Genomic DNA, 27187 nt, shown 5'->3' on the forward strand with positions numbered 1-27187 from the left:
CACGCTGATCCTCAACATGGGGGCCCCTCAGGGGTGCATGCTCAGTCCCCTCCTGTACTCCCTGTTCATCCATGACTGCATGGCCAGGCGCGACTACAACACCATCATTAAGTTTGCCGACGACTCAACAGTGGTAGGCCTGATCACCGACAATGATGAAACAGCCTGTAGGGAGGAGGTCAGAGACCTGGCCGTGTGGTGCCAGGATAACAACCTCTCCCTCAACATGATCAAGACAAAGGAGATGATTGTGGACTACAGGAAAAAGAGGACCGAGCACGCCCCTTTCTCATCGACAGGGCTTTAGTGGAGCAGGTTGAGAGCTTCAAGTCCACATCACCAACAAACTATCATGGTCCAAACACACCAAGACAGTCGTGAAGAGGGCACGACAAAGCCTATTCCCCCTCAGGAGACTGAAAAGATTTGGCATGGGTCCTCAGATCCTCAAAAAGTTATACAGCTGCACCATCGAGAGCATCCTGACTGGTTGCATCACTGCCTGGTATGGCAACTTCTTGGCCTCCGACCGCAAGGCACTACAGAGGGTAGTGTGCATGGCCCAGTATATCACTGGGGCCAAGCTTCCTGCCATCCAGGACCTCTATACCAGTGTCAGAGGAAGGCCCTAAAAATTATCAAAGACTCCAGCCACCCTAGTCATAGACTGTTCTCTCTGCTACCGCACGGCAAGCGGTAGCGGAGCGCCAAGTCTAGGTCCAAAAGGCTTCTTAACAGCGTCTACCCCCAAGTCATAAACTCCTGAACAGCTAATCATGGCTACCCGGACAATTTGCTTTGTTCCCCCACCCCCTCTTTTACGCTGCTGCTACTCTCTGTTTATTATCAATGCATAGTCACGTTAATAACTCTACCTACATGTACATATTACCTAAATTACCTCGACTAACCTGTGCCCCCGCACATTGACTCTGTGCCGTTACCTCCTGTATATAGCCTCGCTACTGTTATTTTACTGCTGCTCTTTAATTGTTTTTTATTTATCAATTTTTTACTTAACACTTATTTTTCTTAAAACTGCATTGTTGGTTAAGGGCTTTTAAGTAAGCATTTCACTGTTCACCTGTTGTATTCGGCACATGTGACAAATAAAAATTGATTTGATTTGATTTTAAATGGTTTCCAGTTAAAGAAATTACAAATTCACAGCAACTTCTAGCAACAAGTTACCATTAAATTACTGGAAAATACACAATAACCTCTGCTCTTACAAAGTTTGCAGCACAGACAGTGTCAAAGGAGGTGCTCAACTTGCATCGGCATAACCATCAAAAGCTTAAACTCCTACAACACTAAATGATGCCTTTTAATGTAAAATATTCTCAATTACATTTGACATCTGGGTTTTCACATATGCTCAAATGTTGCATCCCCATGTTGTAAGATCATGAGATCATCTTTTCACATGCGCTATCGTTTTCACATGTTATCACATTAACTTCACCTAAAATCCCATGTGATCACGAGATCACATGAGATCACATGTGAAATTCATGTGGTTTTTCCCTAAGGGGTGTGTGTGTGACCGTGAGCATGTGTTCATACTCTTGTGGTTTTCTTTCTTTCTGCTTGCATTTTGTTTTTATATTTTTATGTGTGTATTTTCTGTCATTTATGTAATTCAGGGCTCGCTCATCTGTAATAAAGGTTAAATAAATAAATACTCAAGCTTCCAAATCTATCTGACCATCTATCTGGTAATTTTTTTAATTATTTATTTAGCTATTTACAACCACTCACATTACTACATTCAGGAGGTAAAACAGAGAAAGCTTTCACGTACTACGGTTTAACAAGAACACACGTTCATACACACAATACTGCCTTCTCTCACACAAAAAAAGCACAAAACAGTCAGCCATACTCATAACTTAACATCAAAATGGACACAATAGTAAAAACGTACAGTACAATTAGTCAATAGGCCAAAAATGAATAATAAAGAAGGAGAGAGTGCAGAAAGAACATATCAGAAATGTTATTCCAGCACTGCAGCGATGTACAGGTGGGTTGTAGTGTTTTGGCGGTAGTTACATTTTGCTTTCTTGGAGTTTCTATGTGAGTAGTGTGTTGTGTCATGATCAGCACTATTGTGGTCTTCGGGTGGAGCTTATCCACTGTTGTTTAGTTTTCAGGTCTTATGTTGTTTGTTTTAACATGTACAGGAATGTTCTGTGGCTGTGTGTGTGGGTGTGTGTATGTGTGTGTGTGCTTTTAGCGGATGGGTTTCTTCAGGGCCTCATCCACCTCCTCCTCAGGACACAGGGCGTGCCACTGGGCCACGGGACGTCTTGGATTGGCCAGCATGTCTGACCAATGGCGGAGGCCCACCCCTGAGGCGCCGAAGCCGATCCAAACCTTCCCGATGGCGTCGTTGCTGCCCAGCTTGTCGTAATCGTACACCGTGATCAACACTTGGACTTTCTGCAAGAGGAAAGGGAAGAGTGAAAAAAGCGTCAAGTTAAAATAGTCAGCTGAAACCAAAATACCACCACATGTACAGTGCTGTTCAACATACAGTAGGAAATGGCGGGAGAGTGCAATGTTCTAGAGAAAAGACGGGAGAGTCCTCAAACACAGGTCGCCCGATCCACAGGAAAACCCGTTATCACGACCCCAAGATGTCTTATGGGAAGTTTGGTGTACACACCTGTATTTGTCCGAATGGGATCTCGAAGCTGAAGCTTTCGTTGAAGTAGGGGTTCAGAGTGTTCTGTTTGACTGTCGTCTTCTTCTTCTTCAGCCGCTTGCCTTGGTACTGCAGCACCACTTTAACAAAGGGATCTGGTCGGAGAAGACATGGGGTAGAGAGGAATGTTAGTTACAGAAAACAGAGGTCAAACAGAGTGTGAGCCACTTCGATGAAGAACATTTAGGACGAATGATTGTGCAGTAAATTAGTGTGTACCGTCTGCAATGCCGTAATGCTTCCCAGTGGTTTAAGTTTTAATTACTTCAACAAAATGTAGGCAACCATATGTCATTAATAGGTCACAGCATGGCTAGTATTGACTAGTTGAGTGTAATGTCACAGCATGGCTACTATTGACTAGGAGAGTGTACCGCCACAGCATGGCTAGTATTGACTAGGAGAGTGTACCGCCACAGCATGGCTAGTATTGACTAGGAGAGTGTAATATCACAGCATGGCTAGTATTGACTAGGAGAGTGTACCGCCACAGCATGGCTAGTATTGACTAGGAGAGTGTACCGCCACAGCATGGCTAGTATTGACTAGGAGAGTGTACCGCCACAGCATGGCTAGTATTGACTAGTTGAGTGTAATGTCACAGCATGGCTACTATTGACTAGGAGAGTGTACCGCCACAGCATGGCTAGTATTGACTAGTTGAGTGTAATGTCACAGCATGGCTACTATTGACTAGGAGAGTGTACCGCCACAGCATGGCTAGTATTGACTAGGAGAGTGTAATATCACAGCATGGCTAGTATTGACTAGGAGAGTGTACCGCCACAGCATGGCTAGTATTGACTAGGAGAGTGTACCGCCACAGCATGGCTAGTATTGACTAGGAGAGTGTACCGCCACAGCATGGCTAGTATTGACTAGGAGAGTGTAATATCACAGCATGGCTAGTATTGACTAGGAGAGTGTACCGCCACAGCATGGCTAGTATTGACTAGGAGAGTGTAACGCCACAGCATGGCTAGTATTGACTAGGAGAGTGTAATATCACAGCATGGCTAGTATTGACTAGGAGAGTGTACCGCCACAGCATGGCTAGTATTGACTAGGAGAGTGTAATATCACAGCATGGCTAGTATTGACTAGGAGAGTGTACCGCCACAGCATGGCTAGTATTGACTAGGAGAGTGTAATATCACAGCATGGCTAGTATTGACTAGGAGAGTGTACCGCCACAGCATGGCTAGTATTGACTAGGAGAGTGTAATATCACAGCATGGCTAGTATTGACTAGGAGAGTGTAACATCACAGCATGGCTAGTATTGACTAGGAGAGTGTAACGCCACAGCATGGCTAGTATTGACTAGGAGAGTGTACTGCCACAGCATGGCTAGTATTGACTAGGAGAGTGTACCGCCACAGCATGGCTAGTATTGACTAGGAGAGTGTACCGCCACAGCATGGCTAGTATTGACTAGGAGAGTGTAATATCACAGCATGGCTAGTATTGACTAGGAGAGTGTAATATCACAGCATGGCTAGTATTGACTAGGAGAGTGTAATATCACAGCATGGCTAGTATTGACTAGGAGAGTGTAACGCCACAGCATGGCTAGTATTGACTAGGAGAGTGTAATATCACAGCATGGCTAGTATTGACTAGGAGAGTGTAATATCACAGCATGGCTAGTATTGACTAGGAGAGTGTAATATCACAGCATGGCTAGTATTGACTAGGAGAGTGTACTGCCACAGCATGGCTAGTATTGACTAGGAGAGTGTAACGCCACAGCATGGCTAGTATTGACTAGGAGAGTGTACCGCCACAGCATGGCTAGTATTGACTAGGAGAGTGTACCGCCACAGCATGGCTAGTATTGACTAGGAGAGTGTTATATCACAGCATGGCTAGTATTGACTAGGAGAGTGTAATATCACAGCATGGCTAGTATTGACTAGGAGAGTGTAATATCACAGCATGGTTAGTATTGACTAGGAGAGTGTAATATCACAGCATGGCTAGTATTGACTAGGAGAGTGTAATATCACAGCATGGCTAGTATTGACTAGGAGAGTGTAATATCACAGCATGGCTAGTATTGACTAGGAGAGTGTACCGCCACAGCATGGCTAGTATTGACTAGGAGAGTGTAATATCACAGCATGGCTAGTATTGACTAGGAGAGTGTAATATCACAGCATGGCTAGTATTGACTAGGAGAGTGTACTGCCACAGCATGGCTAGTATTGACTAGGAGAGTGTAATATCACAGCATGGCTAGTATTGACTAGGAGAGTGTACCGCCACAGCATGGCTAGTATTGACTAGGAGAGTGTAATATCACAGCATGGTTAGTATTGACTAGGAGAGTGTAATATCACAGCATGGCTAGTATTGACTAGGAGAGTGTAATATCACAGCATGGCTAGTATTGACTAGGAGAGTGTAATATCACAGCATGGCTAGTATTGACTAGGAGAGTGTAATATCACAGCATGGCTAGTATTGACTAGGAGAGTGTACCGCCACAGCATGGCTAGTATTGACTAGGAGAGTGTAATATCACAGCATGGCTAGTATTGACTAGGAGAGTGTAATATCACAGCATGGCTAGTGTAATATCACAGCATGGCTAGTATTGACTAGGAGAGTGTACCGCCACAGCATGGCTAGTATTGACTAGGAGAGTGTAATATCACAGCATGGCTAGTAATGACTAGGAGAGTGTACCGCCACAGCATGGCTAGTATTGACTAGGAGAGTGTACTGCCACAGCATGGCTAGTATTGACTAGGAGAGTGTAACGCCACAGCATGGCTAGTATTGACTAGGAGAGTGTACCGCCACAGCATGGCTAGTATTGACTAGGAGAGTGTAACGCCACAGCATGGCTAGTATTGACTAGGAGAGTGTAATATCACAGCATGGCTAGTATTGACTAGGAGAGTGTAATATCACAGCATGGCTAGTATTGACTAGGAGAGTGTACCGCCACAGCATGGCTAGTATTGACTAGGAGAGTGTAATATCACAGCATGGCTAGTATTGACTAGGAGAGTGTAATATCACAGCATGGCTAGTATTGACTAGGAGAGTGTACCGCCACAGCATGGCTAGTATTGACTAGGAGAGTGTAACGCCACAGCATGGCTAGTATTGACTAGGAGAGTGTACCGCCACAGCATGGCTAGTATTGACTAGGAGAGTGTAATATCACAGCATGGCTAGTATTGACTAGGAGAGTGTAATATCACAGCATGGCTAGTATTGACTAGGAGAGTGTACCGCCACAGCATGGCTAGTATTGACTAGGAGAGTGTAACGCCACAGCATGGCTAGTATTGACTAGGAGAGTGTACCGCCACAGCATGGCTAGTATTGACTAGGAGAGTGTAATATCACAGCATGGCTAGTATTGACTAGGAGAGTGTACCGCCACAGCATGGCTAGTATTGACTAGGAGAGTGTAACGCCACAGCATGGCTAGTATTGACTAGGAGAATGTACCGCCACAGCATGGCTAGTATTGACTAGGAGAGTGTAATATCACAGCATGGCTAGTATTGACTAGGAGAGTGTACCGCCACAGCATGGCTAGTATTGACTAGGAGAGTGTACCGCCACAGCATGGCTAGTATTGACTAGTAGAGTGTAATATCACAGCATGGCTAGTAATGACTAGGAGAGTGTAATATCACAGCATGGCTAGTATTGACTAGGAGAGTGTAACGCCACAGCATGGCTAGTATTGACTAGGAGAGTGTACCGCCACAGCATGGCTAGTATTGACTAGGAGAGTGTACCGCCACAGCATGGCTAGTATTGACTAGGAGAGTGTAAGGACTAATAGAGGGTCACCTGACAAGCCTCCACAGTCCATCGCCTTCAGGTGCTTAGCCTCCATGATGTTGATGGTCAATTTACCGGCCGTGGGGACGTAGCGCAGAGAGATACAGATGTCCCCTAGCTTCTCTACCTGTGACCAGACAAACACACAGTTCGATATAGGTTGATATACAGAGACAGACAGACAGACACAGACAGGTAGATGTAAAAAAAACATGCACCCAAAACCCAAACAGACTGTATTCATCCTTCCTCACCTCCTCTTTCTCTCCTCCAACCAGATCCCTCCATTCGTGGAGTGGCTGAGCCAGGTCCACACTGTTCATAGAGATGGAGATCTGTCCAATCACGTCGTGTTTACCAAAGCGATCAAAGTCAAAGACCTGCAGGACCAGAGTCTGACCGCCCAGCTCCTGGTAGGGGATCTGTGGAGGGACACACAGAACAGGGAGGAGACGGTCAGGACTGAGAATTATTGACTACAGAAACCTCAGTACTGTAAGAGCTTTTCTAAGGGATTTACATATACACATGAATGAATACCACATCTCACTATCGCCATCTGTTCTCCAGCACCACAGACTGACCTTGAAGATGAAGGTCTCGTTGAACACAGGGCAGAGGTTCTTGCGCTGGACTTTGGTCTCAAACTTCTTCTTCTTGTCTGGCAGCATGTAGACTTTGACATAGGGGTCCGAGGTGCCGCCCATGTCCATGGCTGGCAGGTTCTCAGCCTGCAGGATGCCCACGATCAGCTGGAAGAGGGGGCAGAGAGGGGGAAAAGGTCAGAGGTAAGCAATGGCCTTCAAAATATTTTTAACAATGTCCGTAAGAACTGAACGCAGTGATAATTTAGGCGGATTTAGGCCGGGAATCAATCCATATAGGGCTATTGCGATGCAGCTTTTAAAGGGAACGATAAACGCAACAAATGACGTCTCAATCGGAAATTACATTTAAAAGTCAGTTGAAGTGCACTGTGCTATTATGCGGCTTGAATTGAATCCCGGTAAACATTGCATATATGTGACAAATTAGATGTGTACTGCAGCAGCACTCCAAAATAATTTTTGGGATGAAGTAGTGTTACGTTTGTGTTTGGTAAAATCTCAGGTATGTTGCGCACGGCAAGAGCGGTTTAGCAGATAGGAAATGTCCCCTGTAAAGGTCACAGCTTAAAGGTCATAGGTCACTGAAGACAAAAATAAGAGGTCAGAGGTTAAAGCTGAGATCTGAGCAGACAAAGAGCAGAGGTCAGAGAGCCTTTAGACATGTCAATAGTCAGACACTTCACATCCAGAAGGTAAAATGCCAGGGAGGACAAGACACACACACGCACACGAACGCATGCACACGAACGCACACACGGATACACACACACACACACACCTGGTTGTCAGTGAAGTTGTAGTCCAGGGTGAACTCCAGTTTTCCGAAATTCTCTTTTTCTTCCTCCTCTCCTTCCTTACCCTCTCCTTCCTTCATGACAGAGAACATCACATCAATCATTAATCACAGGTATCATTACACAGCCACTGCATTAGTCTCTCCCGTCACACAGATACTGTCACTACATCTGGAAATCACTTCAGATAATTTGAAAACCAGGTACTTGAACCCATTACACCACCCACTATATTGCCCTCCCTCCGTTTCCTCACACCTTGCCCTCCTCTCCTTCTCCGGCTCCCTCCTTCTTTCTTCTGCCTCTGCCTCCTTTCCTCTCGCGTACTTTCTTGGGCTTCTTGCCCTTGTTGATGCACTTCTTCCAGATACAGAAACCTAGACAGGCCACCAGAGCCAGCACCACCACCACTATGGCTCCTATTGCCCACATGGGCACTGGGGGAGAGACAGACATAGGCCTTATGTAGCCTTATGACATCTATAATACAACATACAAAACAACATACATATAACATACATACAATACTTATGTAGCCTTATGACATCTATTATACAACATACATAGGTCTATGTAGCGTTATGACATACAGTGGGGGAAAAAAGTATTTAGTCAGCCACCAATTGTGCATGTTCTCCCACTTAAAAAGATGAGAGAGGCCTGTAATTTTCATCATAGGTACACGTCAACTATGACAGACAAAGTGAGAAAAAAGAATCCAGAAAATCACATTGTAGGATTTTTTATGAATTTATTTGCAAATTATGGTGAAAATAAGTATTTGGTCACCTACAAACAAGCAAGATATCTGGCTCTCACAGACCTGTAACTTCTTCTTTAAGAGGCTCCTCTGTTCGCCACTCGTTACCTGTATTAATGGCACCTGTTTGAACTTGTTATCAGTATAAAAGACACCTGTCCACAACCTCAAACAGTCACACTCCAAACTCCACTATGGCCAAGACCAAAGAGCTGTCAAAGGACACCAGAAACAAAATTGTAGACCTGCACCAGGCTGGGAAGACTGAATCTGCAATAGGTAAGCAGCTTGGTTTGAAGAAATCAACTGTGGGAGCAATTATTAGGAAATGGAAGACATACAAGACCACTGATAATCTCCCTCGATCTGGGGCTCCACGCAAGATCTCACCCCGTTGGGTCAAAATGATCACAAGAACGGTGAGCAAAAATCCCAGAACCACACGGGGGGACCTAGTCAATGACCTGCAGAGAGCTGGGACCAAAGTAACAAAGCCTACCATCAGTAACACACTACGCCGCCAGGGAATCAAATCCTGCAGTGACAGACGTGTCCCCCTGCTTAAGCCAGTACATGTCCAGGCCCGTCTGACGTTTGCTAGAGTGCATTTGGATGATCCAGAAGAGGATTGGGAGAATGTCATATGGTCAGATGAAACCAAAATAGAACTTTTTGGTAAAAACTCAACTCGTCGTGTTTGGAGGACAAAGAATGCTGAGTTGCATCCAAAGAACACCATACCTACTGTAAAGCATGGGGGTGGAAACATCATGCTTTGGGGCTGTTTTTCTGCAAAGGGACCAGGACGACTGATCCGTGTAAAGGAAATAATGAATGGGGCCATGTATCGTGAGATTTTGAGTGAAAACCTCCTTCCATCAGCAAGGGCATTGAAGATTAAACGTGGCTGGGTCTTTCAGCATGACAATGATCCCAAACACACCGCCCGGGCAACGAAGGAGTGGCTTCGTAAGAAGCATTTCAAGGTCCTGGAGTGGCCTAGCCAGTCTCCAGATCTCAACCCCATAGAAAATCTTTGGAGGGAGTTGAAAGTCCGTGTTGCCCAGCGACAGCCCCAAAACATCACTGCTCTAGAGGAGATCTGCATGGAGGAATGGGCCAAAATACCAGCAACAGTGTGTGAAAACCTTGTGAAGACTTACAGAAAACCTTTGACCTGTGTCATTGCCAACAAAGGGTATATAACAAAGTATTGAGAAACTTTTGTTATTGACCAAATACTTATTTTCCACCATAATTTGCAAATAAATTCATTAAAAATCCTACAATGTGATTTTCTGGATTTTTATTTCTCATTTTGTCTGTCATAGTTGACGTGTACCTATGATGAAAATTACAGGCCTCTCTCATCTTTTTAAGTGGGAGAACTTGCACAATTGGTGGCTGACTAAATACTTTTTTCCCAAACTGTATACACTGAGTGTACAAAACATTAAGGACACCTTCCTGATATTGAGTTGCAACCCACCCCCCCACCCCTTTTTGCCTTCAGAACAGCCTCAATTATTCGGGGCATGGACTCTACAAGGTGTCGAAGACATTCCAGAAGGATGCTGGGCCATGTTGACTCCAATGCTTCCAACAGTTGTGTCAAGTTGGCTGGATGTCCTTTGGGTGGTGGACCATTGTCGATAAGCATGAAAAACCCAGCAGCGTTGCAGTTCTTGACACAAACCGGTGCGCCTGGCACCTACTACCATACCACATTCAAAGGCACTTAAATATTTTGTCTTGCCCATTCACCCTCTGAATGGCACACATACACAATCCATGTCTCAATTGTCTCAAGGCTTAAAAATCCTTCTTTAACCTGTCTCCTCCCCTTCATCTACACTGATTGAAGTGGATTTAACAAGTGACATCAATAAGGGATCATGGCTTATTTTATTTTTTTTGTAAAGCAATTCAAAATATACAATATAGAAAAACAAACAGAGTATACTATAGAGTATCCAAACATTACAAACAACAGTCATAAAATGTAGATAGTAAGTATAAGCTGGAAGTAGAGGCCTAAGCATTGTTGTTCACTAATTTACCCCAAGTAGGGAGAGGATGGCGGGGTTGAAAAGTAATAAAGGGGAGTATATATATAAAAAACATGGGGGATTGGAAGTGATGTAGACAATTACATTGATGGAAGTTACAATCTATCTGCAATATTAAGCTGATCTACCCCCCAAAAAATAAAATAAAAATAAAAAAATAAAAAAATAACAACAGTCAGGGGAATACAGACTATACATTATATAAAGCCTTTGTAAAACTTACAAACATTCAAAGGGATCATAGCTGTCACCTGGATTCACCTGGACAGTCTATGTCATGGAAAGAACAGGTGTCCTTAATGTTTTGTACACTTAGTGTATAACACAACATACATAGGCCTTGTGTAGACAATATTAACTTACTTTTGAGTTTATGATCTGTGGTAAGTGGAGGAAAAGCAGGGGATGAAATGAAAGAGAAGAAATTATGAGAGGACATTATGTGAAATGAAATGACACACACAGAATGAGTGTGTGTGTGTGTGTGTGCATTCATTGTGTTCAGGGCTCACTTGGCATGTGGGTGAGTTCGTTGAAGAACTTGCTCTTCATGTTCTTGAACTGGTGGTCAGAGTGGTGGGTGGAGGGAGGGGCGGGGCCTGGGGGCGGCTTATCTCTCTCCTCAGCCGCCCGACGGGCCCGCGCTTGCACACTGGCCAATCGCATCTCAGCTTAGATAAAAGGCAGGGGAGACAAAAGAGCAATCACTTTAGAGCAGTGTAAGAAATATTTTAATATGCCATGAATTCTAAACATCCTGGTAAGTAAGTCAACTGGATAGGGTTAGGGTTGTGGCTAACCAACTCAGTGGCCTTGTGGTTCGAGTGTCCGCCCTGAGACTGGAAGGTTGGGAGTTCGATACACTGAAATAAATGAAGGTTCTTAAATGGTTCTTCCTCAGCTCTTAAGGTTCCTTGGAGAACGTTTGCCCATTAAAGAACCTTTGAGTTAAGTGTGGGGTCCTTGACCTGGCATCTACGGTTCTTCAGAATTCTAAAAGGTTCTTGAAATGTGTGGAAGCCTGCAGATGTGTCCCATTCACAGCAAATTGGTTAGTGTTAACTAACTGTTTATTTTCCAGTGTAACATTTCTAATGTTGATTCAAGAGTTAAATCAACACTCATTGGTGTAAAGGAACCCCAGTGTTGGTATTATTATCATATTTCCCAGCATGCTCTATTGTAGGTACAATTTTGCATGAACATTGATTCATTAATTAATCTTATGCTACTCAAATATAAATAACATACATTTTTCTAAAGTATTCCAATCTCTTACTATGACTTATTGCATCCATTACTGAAATGGTTGTTCCTGTTTAGATGTTTAAGGTAGTCTCATATCTTAGTCTTCCCAACCGTGGCAGTCATTCTGAATAGCCAACATTTTAAAAATAAATGTTGGCTATCCCCACTCTGCCTGGATTCCAATATGAATTACACATCACTTTGCCTGATGTGGCCTGAAAACTATTAATTATAGGCCACTTCATTAGGATAAAACTAGGTCTTCAGAAGAAAACCTTATGAAATACGTATCCCATTGTCTTAAATAATTGTATCTTAATGACAACATATTCACTTAGATTACATAATTTTTCTAAATCTGTCAGTAGTTGGACTTTTTGCATCCGTCACTGAGGTGGCTGTTCCAGTTTATATGATTTCGGTAGTCTCAATAATTAATCTTCCTTACACTGGCAGTCATTCTCAATATAGGTTGCAGGTGATTAAACGTTCCAATTGTTGGATATCCTCACTCTGGATTTCAATAGGAACTACACATCACTTTGCAAGTCAACATTGAGGTTTGAATCAATTGTAAGGCAACCAGCTGCGATAGGATTGTGAGTTTGCTCAACAAAATGTCATTGAGGTTGATTCAACCTACAATTGTAAGACAACCATCTCTCGCTCTCGTGTTGTCCCTTCATTTAAAGCAAAGCCTAAGGGATAAGGCTTTGCCTTGGCTTCCAATCTGTCTCGCCTACTTGTTGTGTGTATGTACTGACATGTATGTGTAACTGATAGATACACACACACAACACACACACACACATCTGGAATGTCTACATGTTAATGGTTTTAAATGTATGTAGATTGTAAAGTATTTTTGTCTGTAATGTCTTTTTCATTATGTGTCAGACCCCAGTAAGACTAGCTTTCACCATTGGCTTCAGCTAATGGGGATCCTAAATAAAATAAAATCTCCCTCTCTGTCTCTCTCTCCTTCTCTCGTTATGATTTTTTTAGTCTGCGTTCCCCTTTCTTGCAATCCATTATCCAGCTCATCAACATATCTCTCTTTCTCCTCTCTGTTTCCTCATACTCATACTCCCTCACCCTTTACCTCCCAACTTCCTATACACTCTTTCCCCCCTCCAATACTAAACTTCCTACTCATCCCACTCTCCTCTTGAGACTTTCTTCCCCCTCCTCACCCACTGCCTCCCTCTCACTCCACCCCTTTCTCTCATCAGTTTCTCTCTCTATCTACTCGCTCGCTCTCCTCCCGTCTGTGTCCCCTATCCCCTCCCTCCCTCCATGCCTCCCTCCTCACCCCCTGCCTCCCTCTCACCACCCCTTTCTTTCATCAGTTACTCTCAATATCTCTCTCCTCCCTTCCATGTCCCCCTATGTCGTTCTCCCTCCCTTCCTCCCCCTCCTCCTTTCCCTCCCTCCCTCCGTCCTCTCTTGGTTCATGGCGTGAGTGTGTCGAGATACAGTGAAACTCTCATTCCTGTGCCCACTGTGTCCATCACTAATCCCCCACACACACCAACCCTCCTCCATCTGCTGTCCTCCTCACTGTGCACAGACACGTAACAAGATGAATTGCCAAAGGTAATCCCCAAATCCCAGAGTTTAACTCAATTAGGGACAGTTCAGTTTGCTCTCTACTCCCATCCCTCTCCTATCCCCTGCTATCCCTTATCCATCCTAAGCTACTACCAATAACCCCCCACAACATCACCTGCTGTCAAACAGACAGATCCCACCTAGTTATCCAACCAACAATCACCTTTCTATAACAATATCTAATTTGTGGCTTGTCAAATGAACCTGTTCAATCCCAACAGATAGAGTGAATAAGCGCAGGATTAGTAAGCACAGCTATGTGACGGTGAGTGAGGGGAGGCAAACATCAGAGTTTATAGACTGCTGGCTAATAGGCTTGTGACTTCACCAGTCAAGGTCACACACACACACACACACACACAAGCACACACACATGCACAGTGCGGTGAAAGGGGGGCTAGCTTGGTTGAGTAGCAAACGGTCGGCCACCACCTCTCACTCACTGTGGTATACCCCCTTAAGCTGATCATGGTGGCAGAATGCAGGGAGTCAGGGCCGGACCTTACTGATTAGATACTGGTTAACTGGTAGATCACTGTGTCAGTGATTAGGGCTTTCATGCCTATCTGACCACTCTGTTGGAGGGTTCTTTCTTCGCTTCCGGTCTTGGCGAATGTCACTGTTATTCCAAGGGTTTTATGGTCATATACTAGTATAAGCCTTTGGATTGGTTTGTGCTGGCAAAGGTCATTGGAATAGGCCTAGCTAAACAGCTGTAGTTTGCAAAGGTTAAGGTTAGGATCGGGGATGCGAGGACTGATATTGTGACCAATACTTCACATGACATACTATATACAGTTGAAGTCGGAAGTTTACATACACTTAGGTTGGAGTCATTAAAACTTGTTTTTCAACCACTCCACAAATTTCTTGTTAACAAACTATAGTTTTGGCAAGTCGGTTAGGACATCTACTTTGTGCATGACACAAGTAATTTTTCAAAAAATTGTTTACAGACAGATTATTTCACTTATAATTCACTGTATCACAATTCCAGTGGGTCAGAAGTTTACATACACTAAGTTGACTGTGCCTTTAAACAGCTTGGAAAATTCCAGAAAATGATGTCATGGCTTTAGAAGCTTCTGATAGGCTAATTGACATAATTTGAGTCAATTGGAGGTGTACCTGTGGATGTATTTCAAGGCCTACCTTCAAACTCAGTGCCTCTTTGCTTGACATCATGGAAAAATGAAAATAAATCAGCCAAGACCTCAGAAAAAAAATGGGATACCTCCACAAGTCTGGTTCATCCTTGGGAGAAATTTCCAAACGCCTGAAAGTACCACGTTCATCTGTACAAACAATAGTACGCAACTATAAACACCATGGGACCACGCAGCCGTCATACCGCTCAGGAAGGAGACGCGTTCTGTCTCCTAGAGATGAACGTACTCTGGTGCGAAAAGTGCAAATCAATCCCAGAACAACAGCAAAGGACCTTGTGAAGATGCTGGAGGAAACAGGTACAAACGTATCTATATTCACAGTAAAACAAGTCCTATATTGACATAACCTGAAAGGCCGCTCAGCAAGGAGGAAGCCACTGCTCCAAAACCGCCATAAAAAAGCCAGACTACGGTTTGCAACTGCACATGAAGACAAAGATCGTACTTTTTGGAGAAATGTTCTCTGGTCTGATGAAACAAAAACAGAACTGTTTGGCCATAATAACCATCATTATGTTTGGAGGAGAAAGGGGGTGCCTTGCAAGCCGAAGAACACCATCCCAACCGTGAAGCACGGGGGTGGCAGCATCATGCTGTGGTGGTGCTTTGCTGCAGGAGGGACTGGTGCACTTCACAAAATAGATAGCATCATGAACAAGGAAAATTATGTGGATATATTGAAGCAACATCTCAAGACTTCAGTCAGGAAGTTAAAGCTTGGTCGCAAATGGGGGTCTTCCAAATGGACAATGACCCCAAGCATACTTCCAAAATTGTGGCAAAATGGCTTAAGGACAACAAAGTCAAGGTATTGGAGTGGCCATCACAAAGCCCTGACCTCAATCCTATAGAATATGTGTGGGCCGAACTGAAAAAGCGTGTGCGAGCAAGGAGGCCTACAAACCTGACTCAGTTACACCAGCTCTGTCAGGAGGAATGGGCCAAAATTCACCCAACTTATTGTGGGAAGCTTGTGGAAGGCTACCCGAAACATTTGACCCAAGTTAAACAATTTAAAGGCAATGCTACCAAATACTAATTGAGTGTATGTAAACTTCTGACCCACTGGGAACGTGATGAAAGAAATAAAAGCTGAAATAAATCATTCTCTCTACTATTATTCTGACATTTCACATTCTTAAAATAAAGTGATCCTAACTGACCTAAGACAGGGAATGTTTACTAAGATTAAATGTCAGGAATTTTGAAAAAAACTGAGTTTAAATGTATTTGGCTAAGGTGTATGTAAACTTCCAACTTCAACTGTATATATATAAAGTACCAGTCAAAGATTTGGACACTCCTACTCATTCAAGGGTTTTTCATTATTTTTACTATTTTCTACATTTTAGAATAATAGTGAAGACATCACAACTATGAAATAACACATATGGAACCATGTAGTAACCAAAAAAGTGTTAAACAAATCAAAATATATTTTATATTTGAGATTCTTCAAAGTAAACACCCTTTGCCTTGATGACAGCTTTGCACACTCTTGGCATTCTCTGAACCATCTTCATGAGGAATGCTTTTCCAACAGTCTTGAAGGAGTTCCCACATATGCTGAGCACTTGTTGGCTGCTTTTCCTTCACTCTGCAGTCCAAGTCATCCCAAACCATCTCAATTGGGTTGAGGTCGGGTGATTGTGGAGGCCAGGTCATCTGATGCAGCACTCCATCCCTCTCCTTCTTGGTCAAATAGCCATTTCACAGCCTGGAGGTGTGTTTTGGGTCATTGTCCGGTCATTGTTTTACACTTTTTTGGCTACTGTGTTATTTCATAGTTGTGATGTCTTCTCTATTATTTTACAATTTAGAAAATAGTAAAAATGAAGAAAAACCCTTCAATGAGTAGGTGTGTCCAAACTTTTGACTGGTACTGTATTTTTAAACTCAGCAAAGAAAGAAACGTCCTCTCACTGTCAACTGCGTTTATTTTCAGCAAACTTAACATGTGTAAATATTTCTGCTGTCTCACAGCTGACCGGTGTGGCATATCAAGAAGCTGATTAAACAGCATGATCATTACACAAGTGTACCTTCTGCTGGGGGACAATAAAAGGCAACTCTATGTGCAGTTTAGTCACACAACACAATACCACAGAGGTCTCAAGTTTTGAGGGAGAGTGCAATTGGAATTGAATTGGAATTGAATGTTCATTTCTCTTCCATAAGCCGGTTCCAACGTCGTTTTAGAGAATTTGAAAATGTATGGCTTCGTGTGGGCGAACGGTTTTCTGACGTCAACGTTGTGAACAGAGTGCCCCATGGTGACGGTGGGTTTATGATTTGGGCAGGCATAAGCTACAGACAATGAACACAATTGCATTTTTCGATGGCAATTTCAATGCACAGAAATACCGTGATGAGATCCTGAGGCCCATTGTCGTGCCATTCATCCGCCGCCATCACCTCATGTTTTAGCATGATAATGCATGGCCCCATGTCGCAAGGGTCTGTACACAATTCCTGGAAGCTGAAAATGTCCCAGTTCTTTCATGGCCGGCATACTCACCAGACATGTCACCCATTGAGCATATTTGGGATGCTCTGGATCGACGTATACGACAGCTTGTTCCAGTTCCCGCCAATATCCAGCAAATTCGAACAGCCATTGAAGAGGAGTGGGACAACATTCCCCAGGCCACAATCAACAGCCTGATCAACTCTATGCGAAGGAGACGTGTTGCGCTGCATGAGGCAGGTGGTCACACCAGATACTGACTGGTTTTCTGATCCACAACTCGTACCTTTTTTAAGGTATCTGTGACCAACAGATGCGTATCTGTATTCCCAGTCATTTGAAATCCATAGATTAGGGCCTAATGAATTTATTTCAATTGACTGATTTCCTTATATGAACTCAATAAAATCTTTGAAACTGTTGCATGTTGCGTTTATATTTTGGTTCAGTGTATATATACAATAATTGTGTATTTCCGGTGACCAATACCTGTGACAGTTACCTCCTTTTTTGTCATGTGAAGTATCCGTCACAATATCAGTACTCCATTCCCAATCGATCCTAACCTTAAAGACATCCTCCATTGATTTATTTTACTTTTGAAAAGTACACACACTAAAGGGTAAAAAAATATGTTTTGAGCAACATAGTGTTTTTTAGACACAAATTCAAGGAGTAGGGCATTCAAGGATTTGGTTTGATGGGAAGTTGTCATCGGCCTTCCCCCTTGCTTGAGGAACAGTAGAGCAGCAATAAAGAACAAGAGGAAAGCCCCCCCCACTTGTGCCATGTCATGACTTACCTGAACCACCTATTGAGATGTGCCTTTTTTAAAGTAAATTGCATGATAAATTAGCTGAAAATGAGACTGGAGTAGGACTTCAAGTAACGCAGGTGTTAAATGATATGAAAAGGAGAATGGAGTGCCACTTTCACCTTAGACCAACACTTTCCAACATGAGTTCATCAACCCAAATTATTGAGGGGCCATCACAAAATGAGACCTTGACCATCTGAAATGTTTCTGACTTCCTCTGGAAAAAATGTTGGGTAACCAGATTGCCAAGAACCATCATCTGCCTTCTATGTTTAGATCCTGAACAACAAGAGTATGTAGGAAACAATCATGGCACACATCATCATCACACCTGTCTGTTTTGTGGGTTAGAGACCAAGAAGACCATGTAGGCCAGTGTTTCCCAATCCTGGACCCCATGAGGTGCACATTTTAGTTTTTGCCCTAGCACTACACAGTGACCTGATTCAAATAATCAAAGCTTGATTATGAGTTGATTATTTGAATGCAGTGTTAGGGCAAAAACAAAAATGTGCACCCCTTGGGGTCCCCAGGACCAGAATTGGGAAACACTGCAGTAGGCCTATACTGGGCCATCTGTTATAGGTGGTAATATCCTATGCCCAATCCCAAACTGATTCCTCACCCCTAATTATAGGCATTTACCGACACCTTTCTGCAGACCTGAAAGAATTGGATGGCTATCAGGGATATGGTTAGCCCTTAGGTAACCTGGTCCCCAGGCTACTACCAGCTGGTATAGGGGACGCTGCTATTGTCTACACCCATCCAGCTGTCTTTTAACTACAGGGGGAGGGACTAGTTTTGGGATTGGTGATTTGGGTCATATCTCCATGGGAGCACAGACCAGACACAATGCAAAACAAGTAGGTACAAACATGGAAACTGAGGACAGAGTAGCCTACTAGCTGTGGTAGCGAGATGACTGGAGAGGTGAACAGCTGGCAGTGGGATTTTGAGAGGGTTCAAGTCTTAGTAGCTATGTGGTGACCTAAAGACAGTTCCATTATGGCCAGGATGTTTATGGCTGACTGTATGGCCCTCTCTATTGTGCGAGTCAGTGAAATAAAATAGAAGTTGACCATCTGAGACTGGAATGCACTGTCTCATCTTCATCATCACCATTGTCATCATCATCATCAAGCCTGCCTCGTGCACAGCGCATGCATGGTGCAAACTGTATCCAATATTATAGCAGTACATCTCCTCTAATTTGGTGCTTTTGCCCCCACTAACTGATACAACTACAGGATTTAACGGCTTATCAAGCAAACATCGCAAAAGACACAAATGTACCCGTCCAAAATGATTAAAACCCCAAATAAGCCCAAGGTTGTCACGCACGCAGGGAGCTTTGGAGGGGGGAGGGGGTGGACATTAGACATATGCACAGACAAAAAAATCAGAGTTGAGGTAGCTACGGTAACATAATTGTTCAGAGTTGTTTTTCACCTAGTGAAAGTAAACTGGGATAAAAATACATTATCAATCCAATTAAAGAAGTGTCGCCAACTTTGGACCAGTGGAACGGCTAAGCATCTTATGCGTAAAGGCTTGGATAGGCCTATGGCTCAGAATATGGAATAGAATGTGAATGGTAGGCTACTCAAGTATTCATTTAAAGAAGCAGTAGCGTATGTTAGTTTTAAGAAATATATTAATCAGATATGGCAAATATTGTGCCCATCAACCGGTAACCCTGGACTTCCCATGCGCCATAACCGCTCGCTAGCGGATTTACCGAGCATAGCAAGGGTTTGAATGACCTCTAGGCCGTCTAATTATACACTTTTAAAATGCAGTGGAGTATAGGCTACGCCGCGAACATACACCAACAGAACTCACCCGATTGAAATCCCCAATTTAAACCCAAAGTCTTCCTTTTGTTAAAAACGATGAATTGTGGACTCCGTGTTGGAGAGAACTGTTGTGCTGCGCACCACCCCTCTCTCCCTCCCCTGTCCGTTAATCTCGCTCTGCCAACTACTTATCATCCACGTTATAAGCCATTGCCCTCCCTCACTTGAAACGCATGTTAAACACCAAAACCCGACTTCACTCAAATTAAGCTTTCCATCCCAATCGGTTTGGCTAATATTTATCGCGTGCAATGCCTGGAAACTATCCATTGCTGTGAAAGAGAACTACTTTAAAGGCCATTTGTCAGTCTGTGCTATTGTCATGGTTCAGCTTTAGACTGTGGGAGGGGAGCCAATGATTGGGGTAAAGAGCCCAAGTTATTGATAGCCAATTTCAAAGGATGTCTGGTATCATGTAAATAGGTTATCAAATTGTATTATGCACGTAACATACGTTTCCACAGACCACTATGTGATCTAGTAAAGGTGGTTACCCTAGTTAACGGTTGTTTTATGGGTCCCGTTTAACGCACTGTGACAATATATGTAATGGCGCCGTTCTGTGGTCATCAGAGGGAGTGTCCCATAAACCTCATGTCAACCTTTCCCAATTATTATGACCCTCAGTCACTGTAGTAGGCCTACAATTGTCAGTATTTATTTATATGAAGAGAAAATTCATGAAGTATGCTTTGGGCTCATGGCAACTAACAGTCAACAGTTAGCTAGCATTAAACAAACAGTCAATCAAGCTCAAAATGTTTTATTCTTCAGATTCAGGGCAGATAAAAATGACCAGTTATACTTAGTGAAAAGTACCCTTGTGTTGGGTATTGAGCTGCTCAGTAAGAAAAGCACCAGCATAAACTGAGACAACATCCATTACGCCACAGCAATACTTTTGTGATCTTTTTACTAATTTGTTTCACAACATGCCTTGCCTCCCAAACCTAGTACAGGGTTGTCAAATTGAACAGCTGTATTGCTCTGTACCACTTCAACACACTCTCCTCCTTATAGATGCAAAGGCAGCAGGATAGAGCAGAAAAACCAGGAGTCCTTGTAGAAGGCTGGAGGCTGTAGCCTGGACATGGTTTAGCTCTGGCCTCCCAGGGTGTGCTTGTCAAACAGGTACTCGGCCATCTTGTTGTTGACAGCATCCATCTTGGTGAGGTTGGTGACATAGTCACCCAGCTTCTTAATGGCCTCCACCTGCTCAGTCAGGTAGTGGGACTCCAGGAAGTCACACAGCTAAAGAAGGAAAACATAGGTGAGACAAGAGAATAACTACAGACACTATTGTAGATGCAGTTACACACAAGAGCCTGGTGGTATTGACATAAGGGTAGATAACTAACTCAATGAGGTGTTTGCAGCGGTCCAATTTATGCATTAGCTGCATCTTTTTGTATAGTGTGCATTCTTGTACGTCTGTGGGCTATTGTGTTTGTGTGAAGAGGCAGGCTTCATTCGTTAGCAGAGCTATAACAACCTGATCAGCTCCTGGGACAGTACAGTGGCTGTATTCTATGTGTTGTATACATGTAATGTGTGTGGTTCCACCATAACGTGGGGGACATTACTTACATGAGGGTCAACCTTGTCAGAGGCAATCTTGTGCAGGTCCAGCAGGGCCTGGTTGACGTTCTTCTCCAGCTGCAGAGCACACTGCATGGCCTCCAGCCCATTGCCCCACTCGTCACGATCTGGCTTCTACTCAGGACAGAGGGAACACAGGAGGGTTAGAGACTTCTAGCAGACGTTCCTATGCATACCTACTAACAGTCAACAGTTAGCCAGTATATCTGGCACATAAGAGGCTAAAACAAACGAACCAATGAAGCAAAAAGTCAAGATAGGGTCAAGTTAACAGTCAATACAAAAAAACCATGTTTGAGTTTATGAAGCACAAATCATCCGGTGTGGTTCAGTCGGTAGAGCATGGCACTTTCAACGCCAAAGGTCATGGATTCACTTCCTACTGGGGCTACCTATATGTGAAATGTATGCGCGCATGACTAAGTTGCATTTGGAAAAAAAGCACCTCCTAAATGGAGTAGGCCTGTCTATTAACATTGGCAGAGTCGGGATAGTTATACCCCTCAGGCTGTTTTAATTCAGTGTTTATGGAGGCAGCAGTCAGGCCATTTCTCATCTGAGCACCTTGCTCTAATACCAGGGCAGCTACATATGGCGTGCCTTACAATAAACTCTGCATTAACATGAATACTAATTCAAAACAATGACGCCAAAATGTCAAGTCTCCAGTATTAGAAAAAAGTTATATCGAGGGCCATAGAGCTTGTCCCTATATATTCTAGATTAACCATTTGGTTCCTGGTAAAACCTTTTCAACAGATCTTCTTAAAGGATTCTTTCTATCATAGAGAAATTTTCAGACAACCCTCGTCTATGGAGGAGAAGCTAAAGAACCCTTTTTGCCCTTCTAACAGTCTACAATGCAAATTTGTGTTTCGACACTCACCTTGATGTCGTGGAGGAAAATGCGTCCACCTCTCTTGTTCTGGAAGGAGAGTAGCTTTTCGGCGTGTTCGCGCTCCTCGTCGCTGTTCTCCTTGAAGAAATGAGCGAAGCCAGACAGAGCCACGTCGTCACGGGAGAAATAGAAAGCCTAGGTTGATAGACAAAACAGTGTGGTTAAAAAAATATGCCAAACATGACTCAGTATTCCGTTCTTGCAGTATTGCAATGCCATTTTTTTCCGTAAGGGTGTACTTCAGAGTTCAGTTTTATTTGGCTATTGCCTACAGAAAACAGTCAGAATAAAATAATGACATTTAGACCCATGCATAATACACAATACTGCGTAGAGCAAGAAAATGGTCCTCTTGGTAGCCAATTACAGTCTACTTGCCATTGAAGTGTAGGTGTAAGAGGCAAACATCTCCATGTTGATCATCCGGTTGATGGCAGCTTCGCAGTCGCTGTGGTAGTTCTGGCGGACCTGAGACTCCATTTTAGCAGATTTTCTTATTTTATATCAAACTTAACGGTACAAAAATAGAGTTTCTTAGACTATTTTGCTATTACAGTTCAAGTACGTGTTAAGTTATAAATCTGGAATGTTATACAGTGCGGGACGAAGGCAGAAGAGTTCCGTTCAATCACTGTTGAAGCAAGAACTTCTAGATGCGTCTTCCCAGAGTTGTGAAATAGAAGAAGTCTTGTTCGCTCTATTTATTGTTCCAAACAGAGCGCGTCAGTGAAATTGAGCCTCACAGAGCGCAGCCAATCACGTTTAGAATTTCAACAGGAAATAGTCGGATCATTTGATGATGATCTCACTCACTCATACGCAAATCAATGCAAAGTAACATTTTATTGGTAACATCTAAAACAATATCAAACAAAACAGTGCTACAGTTTAAATACAGCTGTTATTGTTGCAAAATGTGTGTGTATTATATCCTTAGAAGAAAATTGTAGTAATTTGACAATTATTTCGGATAATATGCTAATTGAGAAATAGCCTAGGTCTACGTTTTATTTAGGCTATAAAAGGAATTGAATTTGCTCCTCTATGGTTGTGACGCAGTTCTGAAACTTCTGTTTAATTCTGTAATAGCGCATGTTTCAATAGCATATGTAGCTTAATAATTTACCTTTTTCAGAATGCAGTCAAAAGAAAAACTGTTGGGTTTGATGGCTTTTGTATACATTTTATTTGACAATACACCTTTCGGTTTGAAATGGCATATTTTAGTTGACAAATGGTTTATCAAAGTTGATCACATTAGCCTCCAATAACTACACAAAATCAGTAGCTACATACACCTAACCATAGACAGGTTATTAAGCTAAAACTGTGAAGTGGAAAACAGTTATCAGCTAATGAAATAACAGACCACAGTAATAAGGTAACCTTCCTAACAACCTCAGTTCACATGACCTGATTTTCCATAACTGCTGACAGGGTGCTTTCAGGGTGCTGGGCTATTGCTCAATACATCCATGTAGTTGCAACATCATTGGGATTCATAAGAACTAGATCTTCTGGGGCAATATGCATCAAGCGTCTCAGAGTAAGATTGCTGATTTAGGATTAGTTTTGCCTTTTAGATCTTATTGAATAATATCCCTTTCATTCATAAACCGCGTCCCACTAATTGACCATGCCTGCTCCTTTTTGCCAGATTTTTTGTGAAAGGGATAGGTTGTAAAAAAAACAAGGAAAAATATAACCCACCTAAAGACCTAGTCATGATTCCTGCATTTTCACAGACCCTGTAACCAAAATACAGGTATCAGGTCTGTGTGAATGGTTCTCTGCTTTTTTTTGCAGGTAAATTCATTAACATTCCATTGTTTAATATCTCCCTAATTTGATGCAAACAGCCCCCATGGTTTAACAACACCCCCCTGCTCCCACCCCTCCCAATTTGCCAGTTACCCACTGATATGTATAAAAAGTGTATAACTGCAAAAATGTGTTAAATAAGGGGCTGTTTGAAATGGCATCATACACTGCTCAAAAAAATAAAGGGAACACTTAAACAACACAATGTAACTCCAAGTCAATCACACTTCTGTGAAATCAAACTGTCCACTTAGGAAGCAACACTGATTGACAATACATTTCACATGCTGTTGTGCAAATAGAATAGACAATAGGTGGAAATTATAGGCAATTAGCAAGACACCCCCAATAAAGGACTGTTTTTGCAGGTGGTGACCACAGACCACTTCTCAGTTCCTATGCTTCCTGGCTGATGTTTTGGTCACTTTTGAATGCTGCCGGTGCTTTCACTCTAGTGGTAGCATGAGACGGAGTCTACAACCCACACAAGTGGCTCAGGTAGTGCAGCTCATCCAGGATGGCACATCAATTCGAGCTGTGGCAAGAAGGTTTGCTGTGTCTGTCAGCGTAGTGTCCAGAGCATGGAGGCGCTACCAGGAGACAGGCCAGTACATCAGGAGACGTGGAGGAGGCCGTAGGAGGGCAACAACCCAGCAGCAGGACTGCTACCTCCGCCTTTGTGCAAGGAGGAGCAGGAGGAGCACTGCCAGAGCCCTGCAAAATGACATCCAGCAGGCCACAAATGTGCATGTGTCTGCTCAAACGGTCAGAAACAGACTCCATGAGGGTGGTATGAGGGGCCGACGTCCACAGGTGGGGGTTGTGCTTACAGCCCAACACCGTGCAGGACGTTTGGCATTTGCCAGAGAACACCAAAATTGGCAAATTCGCCACTGGCGTCCTGTGCTCTTCACAGATGAAAGCAGGTTCACACTGAGCACGTGACAGATGTGACAGAGTCTGGAGACGCCGTGGAGAACGTTCTGCTGCTTGCAACATCCTCCAGCATGACCGGTTTGGCGGTGGGTCAGTCATGGTGTGGGGTGGCATTTATTTGGGGGCCGCACAGCCCTCCATGTGCTCGCCAGAGGTAGCCTGACTGCCATTAGGTACCGAGATGAGATCCTCAGACCCCTTGTGAGACCATATGCTGGTGCGGTTGGCCCTGGGTTCCTCCTAATGCAAGACAATGCTAGACCTCATGTGGCTGGAGTGTGTCAGCAGTTCCTGCAAGAGGAAGGCGTTGATGCTATGGACTGGCCCGCCCGTTCCCCAGACCTGAATCCAATTGAGCACATCTGGGACATCATGTCTCGCTCCATCCACCAACGCCACGTTGCACCACAGACTGTCCAGGAGTTGGCGGATGCTTTAGTCCAGGTTTGGGAGGAGATCCCTCAGGAGACCATCCGCCACCTCATCAGGAGCATGCCCAGGCGTTGTAAGGAGGTCATACAGGCACGTGGAGGCCACACACACTACTGTGCCTCATTTTGACTTGTTTTAAGGACATTACATCAAAGTTGGATCAGCCTGTAGTGTGGTTTTCCACTTTAATTTTGAGGGTGACTCCAAATCCAGACCTCCATGGATTGATACATTTGATTTCCATTGATCATTTTTGTGTGATTTTGTTGTCAGCACATTCAACTATGTAAAGAAAAAAGTATTTAATAAGATTATTTCATTCATTCAGATCTAGGATGTGTTATTTTAGTGTTCCCTTAATTTTTTTGAGCAGTGTATAAACATTGCCTTATATTTTTTACAGGTAATGTACCCAAGAGTACGTGGACAGGGAGGATCTGATCCTAGATCAGCACTCCTACTCTGACAACAGGCTTGCTAAATGTCATACAGCCCCTGGTCTGTCCTGGCCTAGTATGTAAGGTAGCAACTCTACTCCAATTGTTTGAGAACAGAACCCCTCTTTTCCTAGTATGTAACCCAAAACAGGCTCTATATATCAGGCACTACTATCTAGGTTTATTGTTTGTTGAAAAATGATAAAGCTGCTTCAAATGGGGTAAGGGTCTTTGAACATAGATATCCCTTGAAGTGTGTGCTCTCTGTTTGACAAAGTCTTCTAGACTGAACCTCACTTTATGTTTTCATTATGAGTGCAAACAAAGTTTTGGAGACAATGAGACAAAGCCTCTTCTGACTGTTGGGAGTGACAGTAGACGTATGCTTAAACCTGTGTTACAAAACGGCTGTGACATACTTGGCATTCCTTTTCTTGCGAAAAATTAAGCATATAGGCCTAGATATAAATAATTACCCTGACAGTAGGCCTAGTCTATGGGCCAGGAAAGACTGTAATCCATGGTTCAGATCAGGAGGATTTTGAGAGTAATTTTCATAGTATCACAAAAGGACAAATGTCCCTGTCATTTCTGTAATCTCAACTGTTTTTAGTCAGCAGCAACCCTTATGAACTGTTGTTAGTCAGCAGCAACCCTCACTCATTCAAAGTGACCTTGTTTTAGCAGAAGGGCAAACATAGCATTAAAACCCTGGGGACCTGTGTTGTTGTTAAAGTCACAACCGGGTCCATCATGTGACCAGCCGCACAGAGTTATAAACAGAAGTGATACCAATACAGTAAATTATTAACCATTACAAAACTCTTTCTATTTTTTTGTTCTGAAGGGTGACACAACGTTTTTAGTCTTTACTTTTCCCCCCTCTCCCTATTTCTCTCCCCCCTTCCCACTCTTATTCCTGTCATAACCTCCTGTTTGTTTTACTATGTTCATTACACAGGTGCACCTTGTGCTGGCCATGATAAAAGGCCACTCTAAAATGTGCAGTTTTGTCACACAACACAATGCCACAGATGTCTCAAGTTTTGAGGGAGCGGGCAATTGGCATGCTGACTGCAGGAATGTCCACCAGAGCTATTGCCAGAGAATTGAATGTTCATTTCTCTACCATAAGCTGCCTCC

General features: G+C 43.3%; 2 protein-coding genes across 3 annotated transcripts; both read right to left on the reverse strand.

Annotated features, from left to right (window-relative positions):
* Positions 1 to 1700: 1700 nt before the first annotated feature.
* LOC121569771 (synaptotagmin-2-like) lies at positions 1701 to 20031 on the reverse strand. Of its 2 annotated transcripts, XM_041880954.2 has the most exons (10): positions 19908 to 20031; positions 11263 to 11421; positions 11114 to 11128; positions 8180 to 8358; positions 7906 to 7995; positions 7104 to 7271; positions 6774 to 6941; positions 6529 to 6646; positions 2672 to 2805; positions 1701 to 2445 (listed from the first exon to the last, which is right to left on the reverse strand). In XM_041880954.2, the coding sequence occupies exons 2-10, from the start codon at positions 11414 to 11416 to the stop codon at positions 2236 to 2238; spliced, it is 1236 nt and encodes a 411-aa protein (XP_041736888.1). In that variant the 5' UTR covers positions 11417 to 11421; positions 19908 to 20031; the 3' UTR covers positions 1701 to 2235. The 2 variants fall into 2 exon arrangements, with proteins under 2 accessions (XP_041736888.1, XP_041736889.1); XM_041880955.2 differs by lacking the exon at positions 11114 to 11128.
* Positions 20032 to 20668: 637 nt separating this feature from the next.
* LOC121569773 (ferritin, middle subunit-like) lies at positions 20669 to 23102 on the reverse strand. Its single transcript, XM_041880957.1, has 4 exons — positions 22797 to 23102; positions 22407 to 22553; positions 21509 to 21634; positions 20669 to 21172 (listed from the first exon to the last, which is right to left on the reverse strand). Exons 1-4 carry the CDS (start codon positions 22896 to 22898, stop codon positions 21017 to 21019), a joined length of 531 nt encoding a protein of 176 aa, XP_041736891.1. The 5' UTR covers positions 22899 to 23102; the 3' UTR covers positions 20669 to 21016.
* Between the last annotated feature and the right edge of the window lie 4085 nt (positions 23103 to 27187).

Source organism: Coregonus clupeaformis, chromosome 7, assembly GCF_020615455.1.
Source record: "Coregonus clupeaformis isolate EN_2021a chromosome 7, ASM2061545v1, whole genome shotgun sequence".
Classification (NCBI taxonomy): Eukaryota; Metazoa; Chordata; class Actinopteri; order Salmoniformes; family Salmonidae; genus Coregonus; species Coregonus clupeaformis.

Excerpts from the sequence above, each read along its gene's own strand:
- LOC121569771 (XM_041880954.2), bottom strand. The coding sequence starts at position 11,416 with ATGCGATTGGCCAGTGTGCAAGCGCGGGCCCGTCGGGCGGCTGAGGAG. Across the intron at positions 7,996-8,179 it reads GAGAAGGAGAGGAGGGCAAG|GAAGGAGAGGGTAAGGAAGG; the intron begins GTGTGAGGAAAC and ends TCTGTCATGAAG. Across the intron at positions 6,942-7,103 it reads ACGAGACCTTCATCTTCAAG|ATCCCCTACCAGGAGCTGGG; the intron begins GTCAGTCTGTGG and ends GTCCCTCCACAG.
- LOC121569773 (XM_041880957.1), bottom strand. The coding sequence starts at position 22,898 with ATGGAGTCTCAGGTCCGCCAGAACTACCACAGCGACTGCGAAGCTGCC. Across the intron at positions 21,635-22,406 it reads TTTTCCTCCACGACATCAAG|AAGCCAGATCGTGACGAGTG; the intron begins GTGAGTGTCGAA and ends TGTCCTGAGTAG. Across the intron at positions 21,173-21,508 it reads CTGACAAGGTTGACCCTCAT|CTGTGTGACTTCCTGGAGTC; the intron begins GTAAGTAATGTC and ends TTCCTTCTTTAG.